The sequence below is a fragment of the Tauraco erythrolophus genome, chromosome 2 (assembly GCF_009769465.1).
Source record: "Tauraco erythrolophus isolate bTauEry1 chromosome 2, bTauEry1.pri, whole genome shotgun sequence".
Classification (NCBI taxonomy): Eukaryota; Metazoa; Chordata; class Aves; order Musophagiformes; family Musophagidae; genus Tauraco; species Tauraco erythrolophus.
In genome coordinates this window covers 71,315,520-71,327,687 of record NC_141466.1, presented here as the reverse complement: position 1 = coordinate 71,327,687, position 12,168 = coordinate 71,315,520, and the positions used below count along the sequence as shown (strand labels likewise).

At 48.2% G+C, this 12,168-nt stretch overlaps 1 protein-coding gene across 2 annotated transcripts in view; it reads right to left on the bottom strand.

Moving 5' to 3' along the window:
- Window positions 1–2,272: 2,272 nt before the first annotated feature.
- ELP3 (elongator acetyltransferase complex subunit 3) overlaps window positions 2,273–12,168 on the bottom strand; it is a 96,383-nt gene continuing 86,487 nt past the window's right edge. For both annotated transcript variants that reach the window (XM_086631451.1, XM_086631452.1), the window contains exon 15: window positions 2,273–3,772. In XM_086631451.1, coding sequence (XP_086487577.1) covers window positions 3,696–3,772 — 77 coding nt within the window. In that variant the 3' untranslated portion in view covers window positions 2,273–3,695. The remainder of the gene's footprint in view (window positions 3,773–12,168) is intronic.

The following is a 12,168-nucleotide window of genomic DNA, read 5'->3' as shown; positions in this document are numbered from 1 at the left end:
GGAAAACCCATCCAAAAAAAAAAAAAAAAGCCCAAGACTATTTTGATTTATTTCCTGGCAGGGATTGCAGAAGTTAGCCATGAGGACGGCCAGCACCAGGACTGCACTTTGTCTAAACGTGAGATGGTTGTTGGGAGCCAGAATTGATGACATGGGGTGCAGGCACTGGCCTGACAAAGAGCATGACCATGGCCATTGTGTACAATCCTTTTTTGCAAAGAGCTGCTGTCTGTCCGTCTGCGCTGTTGCAGCGACATCCCCCGCAGGCAGGGCTGCCAGTAGGAAACGTGCTATGTCTCTCTCCAGTTGCATCAGGACTCTCCAGGTGCCCCAGTTTGTTATCTGGATAGCTGGTCCCACGCTGTTGCCCTGTATTAATGAAGTCTGGCTCAAGAGGTGGTCACAAAGCTTCGAGCATCACTATGGGAAGGATCTGCACAACCTCTTTCCTTCCTTTGTGTCTTTTTTTTTTTTCAGCTAAAGGTGTCTGAGATCTTTCCAGACTTTGTGGCTCTGTTGCTGTTTGTGCCTGGTGTACATCAAACACCAGACAGCCTGAAACCCTTCAGAGCAGCTTTAGAGGGAAGCGTGGTTTTTGCTTTTCCGTCCCGGCAACCGCGCCACCGGCAGCAAAGCGCACCGCAGGAAATGATCTCGCCTGAACTTACGTCCAGGCACCTGCAGATCCCGTGAGCCATACTAAAACCCGTGGAAAATCCACACACACCTGCTCACACGTCCCTTCCCCATCTCTCCACAGCTGACTGACACATACCACTGTATTTTTAAACTCGGGCAGACACACTAAAGGGCGAGAAGCTGCAGCTCCAGCTGCCATCCCAGGACCTTTCCTCAAACCATCGCATCTCCTGGGCCTCCCAGGATGGCTTTCTCGTGCCCTGGCACTGCCTGAGCTCCTCTGAGCCCATCCCAAACCCCAGCGGTGCAGCAGACAGGACATACGCCAAGAACGCGCGCTGGAGGAACTCCCTGTCCCCGGTGGAGGCAATGGCTCGGAGAGAAGTACAAACCAGCTATTCATTTGGCTGCGTTTCTATCAAACGGCTGAATCAATCCATCACACTTGGAAACAAAGCCGAGCCTGTGCGGACAAGCCCAGAGAGGTTCACAGAAGCTGAATGAGTGCAGCATGAAATCACCCCAGAAAGAACACACAAATGGGAAGCTAAAATAAGACACCACTCTCCCCCCTAAAAAAAATTGTTTTATTGCTTGATAAAGCTGCCAGTAAACTCGAAACGCGTTGGCCTTAAAAAAAACCCAACAAACTTATGCGACATTTCCTAGATTTGCCGGAGGGCCACACTTTCGGATGCACAGCAGCAGTGAGCTTTTCTGGCCAGTACCCGGAAAAAAACCCTGGGCTGTCAGAGCTGAAAGCGTCAGAGTGATTCATAATTATGTCAGTGGTACCAGAACAACAAATTTTACGGAAAATTTTAAGGATTCTGCACAGAAATTGCATCCCTTCTCAGTGCATCCCTTTCCATCTCCTCTGCTTTTACGGTGTCAGAAGCTTAACACGCCCCATTTACCAGTGTCTTAGAGGATGAAAAAAAAAAAAAAAAAGCTCAGTTCTGCAAATCAAGAAGCAACAGCCTCCATCTCCCTTCTTTAAATCAAATCCTCCTCCGTACAGGGCAGGAGGCTCAAACACGCTCAGAGTTTAGCTACCAATGAGCCGCTCTGTGGTTTTTCCCTCTACAGCCCTTAAAAACACAGGACACCAGAGTTTACCTTCGATGATAAAAACTTTATTGCCAGGTATTTTGCTTCTCTGCAGGAAGGAGGTGTTTTTTCTGCGCTGCCAGGGCAGCCGCTGCCTCCGCCGCTCGTGCGTCAGCGGAAGTCAGCGGGTTCCAAGTGCTGACCCCACGTGGTGCTGTTCGGGAGCAGCTATGGATCATAGTGGCACAATCACGTTTACGGCACGGCCCCGCCACCATGACAGCCTTCCTCCTTCCTTCCTTCCTTCCTCCTCTCCTCCTCCTTAATCACGTGTGGCCGAACGCTCGTTATTGGCGAAGTTTCCAGAAGGCTCCTGACAAGAGTCATTTGTCAGAGTAACACCCGAAATGTCAATGTCTCTACCAGCTGCTACTCTGGATTTCAACCTTATTTTTGATTGAAATACTATAAAAAAAGGAGCAGAGGAGGTCAGAGCTCCGGTCGCTCCCTGATGATTTTGTTAAGCCAAGCAGGCAGCGCCAGGCACACTGCTTTTGGAAACCCCGAATTGCTAACATCAAAGGACACCCACCTGTGTCGGCCTCACTGAAGAGCTGGGGAGAGGTGAGGAAGGTGCTGAGCCCTTTCCAGAAGGCCACACTCGCGCTCGCATCCCATCTTGCTCCGTTAGCAAAAAATCAGCTTTAATTCTATCATTTCTGATAGAATTCCTGGATGCCTGGAAAAGGCAACCATCACACTCCCCTCCAGGAAAGACCAGAACAAAGATCTGAGGAGCTACAGGGCAGTCAGCCCCACCTCTCTGCTGGGAGATATGGACCAAACCCTCCCCAGAGCCCTTTCCAGCCATGGGATGGAGTTGGGAACAGCCAGGAGGGATCGTGCCTGAGCAACCCCAACGCCTCCTGTGATGAGATGCTGGCAGCGTGGATAAGGGAGGGCTGTGGATGTCATGCACCGGGACCTTGCCAAAGCCTTGGACACTGCTGCTACACGGCATTCTTGTGCCCAAATCAATGGGTTATGGGCTGGAGAAGTGGCAGAGCAGGTGCTGGAAACACAGCAACACCTAACAAACTGGAGTAAATCCGGTGGAAATCACCAGGACGGTTATGGCATTGTAGCATGTGATGTGCAAGGAGAAGCTTGGGAAACCAGAAGCAGACTTTTCCCAGAGGTGCACAGCGACAGGCCAGGAGGCAACGGGCAAAAGCTGAACTACGGTAAACTCCAACCAGATATTAGGAAAAACTTTTTTAACATAGGGGTGGCCAAATATTGGAACAGGGACCTACATGCTGTGGCCTCTCCACCCACATCCATTGAATATCTCCACCTTTGGAGGTATTCAAGCATCACTGTCCTGATCTAATTGTACCTGCTTTGAGTGGGGTGGGACTAGAGACGTCAGAGATCCCTTCTAACCTCAGTTACTCCACGGTTGTGTGTCCCTGTAGAGACTCAGTTTAAGTTTTAATTTCAATTTCAATTCCTACCACTAGCAAGTGAATGGCTTCCAATCCTCATGGCTTCCTACTGTCAAATGGCATCGCTTGGGACGGACAGAAAAAAATTGAGTGCAGCATAAATCAATACGCACAGAGAAGGAATTCGTTCACGTTGCAGAATAACCCGCCCAATTTCAACGCTGAGCCATTAAAAGCCACTGACAGCATCACTGAAACAATGGATGGTTTTAGTTCACCTACACTTCAGTCCGCTACCGCAAAGCACCAGAGCCGGCCCTGGCGATCCCGAGGGCTGGTGTGGGCAACGAGACGTGTGAATCGTCCATGACCTCTCCTGGGGCAACGGGCAGATCTTGGAACTGCTCTGCCCAGAGGGTTTTGCTGGCAAAAAAGCAAGTCCTTCACAGGTGGCTTTGGTTTTCAGCTTACATCTGTCACCTTGAGAGTTTTCTTTCTAGAATGAGTCTTGTCTCCTCTTCTCCCAGCGGCTGGTGGGGGTGAGGACCTCCTGGGACATCAGTCCAGCCTTTTCACCATGTAAGGCCCTTCCAGCTCGTAGCCGATCTTCCTGTAGTAGTTCCTTGTGCCAACACCTGTGAGAAGAACGACAAAAAGGTTTAATTTAGTGTGACGACAAACGAGTTGGAGAAGCCAGAGCCGGACAGGGAAGTCGCTGCCATGGAAGGATGGTGCCGAGAGGAGCTCAGCCCTTCCAGCTGCTGTGCTGGAGCGGGGATGCTTACTCATTAGCTGATGATGGTGTTTTTAAAGAGAGAAACACAGGAACATAGCTGTTCTATCTGCCCTGAATCACGCACCGTGTCCTTTGTCCTGAAAAAGGCAGTGAGCTGCGAGGGAGCGAGAGGAAGTGACGCAGGAGCAAGGGTGGAACGTTAGTCAAGAGTTCAGAGTACCCCAGGTGTACCAAAACCCAGAGCCAGGCTCTCAAGAACAGCTGCCGGCATCATTACCAGGAACTGAAGGGCTCTAAAACCTGACAGACTCCGTCCAATCGCTCCTAGAAATGAGCTCAGCTCCACTTCAGACAGACAAGTGGGCTCCGCAGCCGCAATCCAATTTCCTCTTTGAAAAGGACGGCTCCCAATGCCTCAGCTCTCCAACAGCCTCTTCCCTCTCCTTCCTCTCTTAATGAGACCCCGCAGCGTCCGAGCCCGGGGTGAGCCCAGCGTCACCCACCGAGGTCGCCTTTTCAAGGCGGCACCCTGCGGCAGGACAGGTCCAGCCCAGCAACCTTCCCCTCATCTTATCACTCACAGATGCAGACATTAGTCACCAGGGGAGGGAGGAGGAATTCGGCATGGCAACATCATTGTCGTCGCAGCTGGTGGGTAGGGACAGGAGGACAGGTAGGACATGGCTCTTCATGAAGAAAAGCAGACCCTTTTTCCTCTAATCTCATCCCTCTAGCCAGTTCCTGGAAACTGCCGGGTGCTTGCAAATGGCTCTCCAGGAATCTGCATCTCCCATGCAGGGAATGACCCGGTGCAGCTGGTAACCCCTTCCTGCCCACACATCGCTGCAGCGATTTTACCCATTGCTACTTTGACAGATTTGTTTAAAATAGCGGTAACGTATTTCCTGAACGCACATTTCAACAGCTACTGAATGGCTGAAGCACCACAGTTCCAGGCAAACCCCCAGCCAACATCCTAGAAAAGCATTATATTAATTTAAGGTAGGGAAAAGACACCTGAAACCCAGACCTGAGATGTCCTCGTGCCCCTCATTCTAGCTGAAGCTGGGAAGAGCTTGAAAAACCACAAAGAACCTCAAACTGGTCAACATCTGAGCAAATTTACTTCCAACCAGCGGCAAAGCCCCTGTGGTATCACAGCAGAGCACTGTCTTCAACTAAAAACATCCTGGAGGGACCCAAATTCACTCAGCTTCAGTGTGAACCTGAAGCCAAGGAAAAACCCAAGCCCCACTGCACACACACCCACTCTCCTCTTTCTGATCTCTGCTTGGGAGGGTCAGGACCTCTGACCTGGAGTAAATTATCATCTTTATCAATATCTTGCCTAAAAAGCATCCTCTGGGTTCGTGACCAGAGATGCTGCGGTGTGACATACAGATTTTGGCAGTAACTCAGCAGAGCCACCCCACCCGTGGCCCAGAACAGTCTGGTTTAAAAGGATTAGTGAAACCTAAAGCTGAAGAACAACCCTTGGAAGCGAAAGGACAATCGAGTAATTCAGCTGATGGTTTTAAAAACACCTTGATCAGAGTTATTTAACGCTTCTCCTTTTTTTCTAAAGCCCTTGGGATACACGTGGATTTTAAAGAGGTTGCGTCGGAGCATCCTCTGCTGCCTCCATTAATCTCCGAGCTATTAAGTGGCACTATTAAGAGCCAACTCCTCCTCGTCTGAGGGCAAGGGGTCCAAGCCATTAACAAGAATGATGATGCAGTTGGCTGGCCCTGCGCCCCAGGGTCTCGCACTGTGCCGCTTTGTGAAGCATCTCAGTCGTCATCTCGGCCCTGCTCGTAGCAGCAGCTTCTCACACAAAATTACTCTCCTTCAACAGGAAAGTCTTCTGTGAAGAGGAGGCAGGAGATGGCTCAAGCTGAGGGCTGCACGTGAAGATATGGTGGTTTCCCTGCTGCTCAGCTCTAACTTGAGATGTCTCGCTAGCTCCAACACTGCAGGAATGTTTCCAAGGCAAGAAGCTTTTGAGGGGAAAAGCTCGCACCAAGACATCCCAAGAAGCAGCCATTTGGGTTGTGTCCAGAAGCATGGAAGCTGAGCGTCCAGGACTACGTCCCCTGGACCATCGTGTTGCAGGGCAGTGGGACGGTGGCAGGCTGCCCAGGCATGGGGCGCATGGAAGTGGGCGAAAACAAGCAGGTGTGGAGGCATAAGCCAATGGGACAAGGACTTCTTGCAGCCTCATCTGGTATAACAGGAGTGGATCAGTAGATGGAAGCACTTGGTGCTCAAGCCCACACTATACATGACTGGGGGGATGACTTTAGACTAGAATTTTGGTACCTTGGACTGCATGTCCTCACCACACACTTGGTTTGAAGTTGGCCAAAGAGCCATTGACTCAGACCCCTCTGCCTCCTCCAGAGCGTGGACTGCGTTTGATCTGCACCTGGAGCAAAGCTCGTGGTTTAGTTTCCTCTGAAAGGAACCGCACTGAAACGCACCAAAACATCTCCATGAGCCAAACTGATGCACAAGTGAGGATGAGGATGGGATTCACTTCAGCTGCTCTGAACTCAAGGGCTAAAAAACCCAGCCTAAAAGATTCATTAGGATGCCATGAACATGAAGGTATCTCCTCGTAATCAGAGCATATCAGGGAAATAACAACCAGAACAGAAGAGATCAGCATGGCACAACTGGAAGAGAAACAGGGTGATAGTCAGAAACTATCCACAGCCGCCTTCATCCACGAGAAAAACGCAACACAGCAGACACTGCTAAACGGAATAAAAGATCTGTGGGACACTAGTAACTGCCTATAAATCATGCAAAAGGGATCCATCCTCACAGGTGACATCACTGTGAAATGATCACAACTTTGTATGAATGCAAAGTCAAAAAAAAACCCAGACGAAGTTGTAGGACTATGCTGCTGGCTTCTGATCACAAGGAGAGTGTGAACATGTAGTCCTAAGAAAATCAGAGCTGCAGCTATCAAAGCAATGTGCCATTTCGGCTGCTCACAAGTCACTCCAGGGGTCAGTGTTGGAGGAGCAACTCGTAATGACCAGCATGCACTCAATACTTGTCCGTCAAGCATACCTGAAAGGCAGGTCTCGATGGCACAAGTTCTCTTCCCAAATCTCTGCTGCTCTCGTTTACAGCAAACATACAACAGAGCTGGCGGAACCTGTTCAGGCAGCACTCTTCCCACCGCTCCAAGTCACATGCACACCTTCCAGCGAAAAGAAACATCACCCAAGAAACACCACAAAAGAAATATCATGTAAGAAGGGAAGAGTAAGACCAAGAGCTGGCCCGAGGAGCTTTTTGACTTTCAAAGCCAGAATTGGCTGCATTTCTCATTCTGGGTCTTTAAACTAGGGTTTTAAATTTTAAATATTCCATATCAAACTGTGCAGGAGAGCTTAGTTTGAATTCAGCAGAGCAGATTCCAACAAACCCCTTGCAGATTCACTGCCAGTGATTTGGTTGAAGGGCAGTGGCTCTGCTCACGCCTGCCTGGATTGAAACCCATGGCCAGGGGCCAACTGAGGCTTTTTGGAAGCGTCCCTCACCGCAATCTTCAAATGACACATCCTCTGGCAACGGCTCTGGTTAATTTAATCATCTTTCGTTCTCTTCCTTTGGAATTGTCTGAATAATGGTGAAGCCTACTGATAAAACCCCAAACCTGGCTCTTCATTGTAACATTTAAACCTCAAAATGAAATAAATAAATAAATAAGTCTGCCTGTAGCATGGGACAGAGAAAGGTGACCGACAGCGTCAGGGATAAACACTCTTCTGACCCAGAGGACGAGCAGTTGTACGGGACCGCTACCCGGAGGACAGCAGAAATCAGATTTCCGTGCTCACGCGCAGCACCCCCTGCCCGTGGCCTGTTCTGTGCAGAGCCCATAAGTACCCCCTTCTGCCTCTGCAGAAATATTGTAATGCAGCATCCGTGCCCGAGTATCCTCAAAGATTCCTTCCCTACGGCTCACTAGTCACAGAACTAAGTGAAAATGAGATTGTTTTCAGGATCATTAAAGAGCTACTAATAGTTCATAAAATAGCAGAGACTGACTGAGGCTCACAAGAGACTTCCCTCTACACAGACCTCCGCATCTTTTGGCAACAACGGAAATCTTTTCTGAAGACGCAGAGTAAAGGCATCCTGTGCCTCGCAGCTTTCTCTTCCCCCTTGAAATATTTCTCGGCAGCAGTGAGCGGGGTCCTGTGTCAGAGTCTGCTGCACTTTCCGAATTGCCTCAATGCAATGATGTGCCAGCTGCGATTCTGGCGATGGCGAAGCCTCTTCCAGGTTTCTTCTGGGAGTAACTACCCAGCTCGGTGCTTTGCCTTAGGAAGGGAGAGCCCCGGGCTCACCGCGCAGACACCCGGATCATCTGTAGGATTGCTGGTAAGTAGGCTTGTCCTTTAAGGCTGCCGAGAAAAGGATTCGTCGTTAGTGCAGGCAACGGCAGAGGAAAGGGTGATGTTACGTTCACCAAAGCGCTATGGATTTCACCCCAAATCGGCAGTGAGTGTCGAGCCAGCCGCAGGGATTTGGGATGGGGAGGCTGCTTCTCTTGGTATGGGGAAGGACGTTCTCCCCGTGATGGCTATATATAGTGACGCTGAACAAGGGGAATGCTCTGCCATGGTTGAAATATAATTTCTGTGGTTTTGACAAGGCACAGAGAAGGAAGCAACAACTGCTTCCGCAGTTCCGGTAGAACACAGCGATGGCACAAAGCTGGGCCAGTAGGCTTGGAAGCTGCTGCTGCCACAGGATGGATTGTAAACATCTGCATTTTCAACACAGCTGGAAAAGCAATGAAAGAAAATGAGAGCTCTGAGAGAATCTCCTTGGCCTCCAAGCACATCTCCCATGATCAGACTGAGGCTGCTGATGCGCGAGGAGGATTCAAAGGCCATCATTCAAAGATCACAAAGCTCATGTGTTAATGTCTCTCAAGACCTGGGGTCGGATGACTTGAAGCCTGGCATCAGCAGGGAGCGAGCAAACACAACCCTCTTTTTACCATGGGTCTTGGACACGCAGGCTACTAAAAGAGAAGTTTTAGGTTTTCATTTGTAGTCTTGCTTTGACCATCACCAAGTCCAAGAAGACACTTTGTTAGCTGTCAGGCAAATGCTTTGTTGTGAAATCCACTGCTATCCAAAACCTAGACCCTGTGTAGGACTTCAAGGCAAAGCTGACACTTACAGGTACTTGGCAGACACTCGGGCAAGCGTCCAGAGCTTGCTGCAGAGCAAGCCCCGCTCTTCAAGTTGGAAGAACCTGCTTTTACGAGGAAGGGTCAAAACTAGGGTTCCAAATCCATAAGAGTGGTAGGAAAACAAAGATGAGAGAATGTCTTCTTGTCTATCATGTACCTGATGCTGACCAAAAAAAACACACATGACATTTCAGTTCTGGAGTCCCCAACACAAGAAGGACATGGAGCTGTTGGAGTGAGTCCAGAAGAGGCCACTAAGATGATCGGAGGGCTGGAGCACCTCTGCTATACAGACAGGCTGAGAGAAATGGGGTTGTTCAGCCTGGAGAAGAGAAGGCTCTGGGGAGACCTTCCAGCAGCCTTCCAGTATGAGAAGGGGGCCTACAAGAAAGCTGGAGAGGGACTTTTTACAAAGGTATGTGATAAGACAAGGGGCAATGGCTTTAAACTGAAAGAGTGGAGATTTCAATTAGATACAGGGGAGAAATTCTTCACTGTGAAGGCGGTGAGGCACTGGCACAGGTTGTCCAGAGAAGTAGTGGATGCCTTATCTCTGGAAGTGTTCAAAATCAGGCTGGATGAGGCTTTGAGCAACCTGGCGTAGTGGCGGGTGTCCCTGCCCATGGCAGGGGGGTTGGAACTGGATGATCTTGAAGGTCCCTTCCAACCCAAACCACTCTATGATTCTATGATTTCTGAACTGATACACGAGTTCAGAATGCACATGAGATCCATCCACAACCTCCCATGAGTTTGTTTTGGTATTTACACTTTTCACAATGCTGGATTTTATCTTCAGCAAAAACATGAGGCTGTTTCATGTGAATCTCTACCAACCAACCGCAGGGAACGGTAACAATAGGGAAAAGGCAAAGGAGCTGAGATAACCAAAATGCCTTATCAGCATCAAGAAAAGAGAAAAACCCAACATTCTTAACACCGCTGAGAAAACCTGGGCAGGTCAGAGCAATCAGAAAAAAAGTTATTAATTTAAAAAAACAAGGAACAATCCTTACATCAATCCCTGCAGCAAAGATTTTTAATTTATTTTTTTTTTTAAGATTAGATAATTGACAACTCATTTCCCCAAAGTTCCTAAAGATACCGAGAGATAAGAATCCTATGAAAATTAGAAGTAGGGGCTTTTGGAAATGTTACCCAGTATCTCGCAAATACAATACTCTCAATTTTCAAGTTAGCACAGAGAGGAAACACAAACATGCTCACTTTTCTTTTAAAACAACAGATTCTGTTGAGAATTACTGAGAACTACTAATACTTTGGCAGTCATCAGAGAACACAAGCCGGGTAATGCAAATGGAAAACAGGAATATGATTTTTTTTTTTTAAAAGAGAATTGAAATATTTTTATTTCAATAAATCTGCTTTAAAAATGAAGCACTGGAAACCCTTTTAGAGATTTTTTTGCACCCATAAGCACATCATAATAGCACTGGAGTCTGAAGCATCCTCCCTGCAGAGAGACTCTCCCCACGTGTTTCAACGGTCTCTGGAGGGACTAAATCCAGGGATGGGAGAGTTCAGTATTTCACGACCTTCTCCTGATGCAGCAACCACAAAGAGCTAATTAGCGTCGCAGTTAGAGTTGTGATTCAGACATATCTTTATGTACTTACATGACTGTTAATATCGTTGCGTGTGAAGCGTTTCATAATCCTTTCTCTAGTAAGGACTAAATGATTAGTGGAATCAAACCCGCTGTATTTAGTCAGTGTGATGCTCTTTGTTGGACCTGGAAGAGAAATCTGCACCTGAAAGCCTCTCTTCTTTCTGTCAAATGCAAATTGTGCTTTCTTCCTACCTGGCTTGCTTCCTAGAGATCTGAAATTACTATTTTCCCACCACCTCTGTCTAGCAGGGAGGTACTGCCATCGCCACATCCCAGAAGAAGAGCCAAGCTCCCCGGCAGCCAGGTCATTTGGCTGAAATCACAAAGCAAGATGGCGATAAAAAAAGAGTTTTGAAGCCCAGGCCTCCCTTTATCTGCTCACCAACTCACTTCACTACTGCAAAACACTGATGGCCTTTCGGATTTGAGACTAGATTATTTTTGAAGCTGTGACCCACAAGCAGAAAGCCCTGAGTATTCCCCCTCGCAGCCTCCCATGCAAAGCCAACTCCTGCTCTGTTTAAATCCACTCTGGATTTGATGCAAACGCAGAGATGCAGTCTCTTTCTGAGCGAGCGGATCCTTCCTCCAACTCGTGGTCAGCTCTTGGGCTCCATAAATAAAAATGAAGGAGAAACGACACTATGTAAAAAGCGTAGAAGACCTTTACTCTCCCCTATGCAACTTACTCTTTATACACTACAGATTTAATTTAACTTAATTTAACCCAGTTTAAATCTAGGATGGCTTGGCATGGTCTGGGACCCAGCCAATTTGAAAAACTCTTTTCTTCTTCTCTTGCATCTCCCACGTGAAAGGCAGCGTCCCCTCATTTAACTTCAGTCCCATCGAACGGAGATCTCTAATCCAGCTAACGAGGTCCCCGCACGCCCTCCCGGCTGCAGAGGGAGCCTCAGCAATTACGTTAGAGGAACCACCTCAACTTTAAAGGTTAATATGAGCTGCGACAAATGCTTCTGTAACAGAGAGCAACACTGACTCACCAGCAATTTCAAGGTGAAAGAGGGACATTTGGGGACACCAGCTTCGGAGGACAGTTCTCATTTGACAGGGTAGGTTTGGCAAACACCAAAACACCAAATATAATTTAACAGGGCAAGTTTCTGGAGTGACAGGTGCCCGAATGCTTTGCAAGGTACAGATGCACCAGCCCATTCTGGAAAGGCGTTTTGGTTGTCAGGATTATAGTACCTCGATAGAATAATTTAGTGAACTGCTTATGAAGTTTTATTGAAACAAAGCAGAAATACAGTATTTCCTCCTATCCAGTCACACTGCAGAATCTGTGTGTTGGTGAAGGTGCACAGCTAACAAGCAAAATCAGAGCAAAAGCTTTGTAATATTAACAAATGAGTCGCTTGGGGATTTTCTGATTTGTTCTTAAGGCCAAATCTCAAAACCAAGACTGTCACCAATA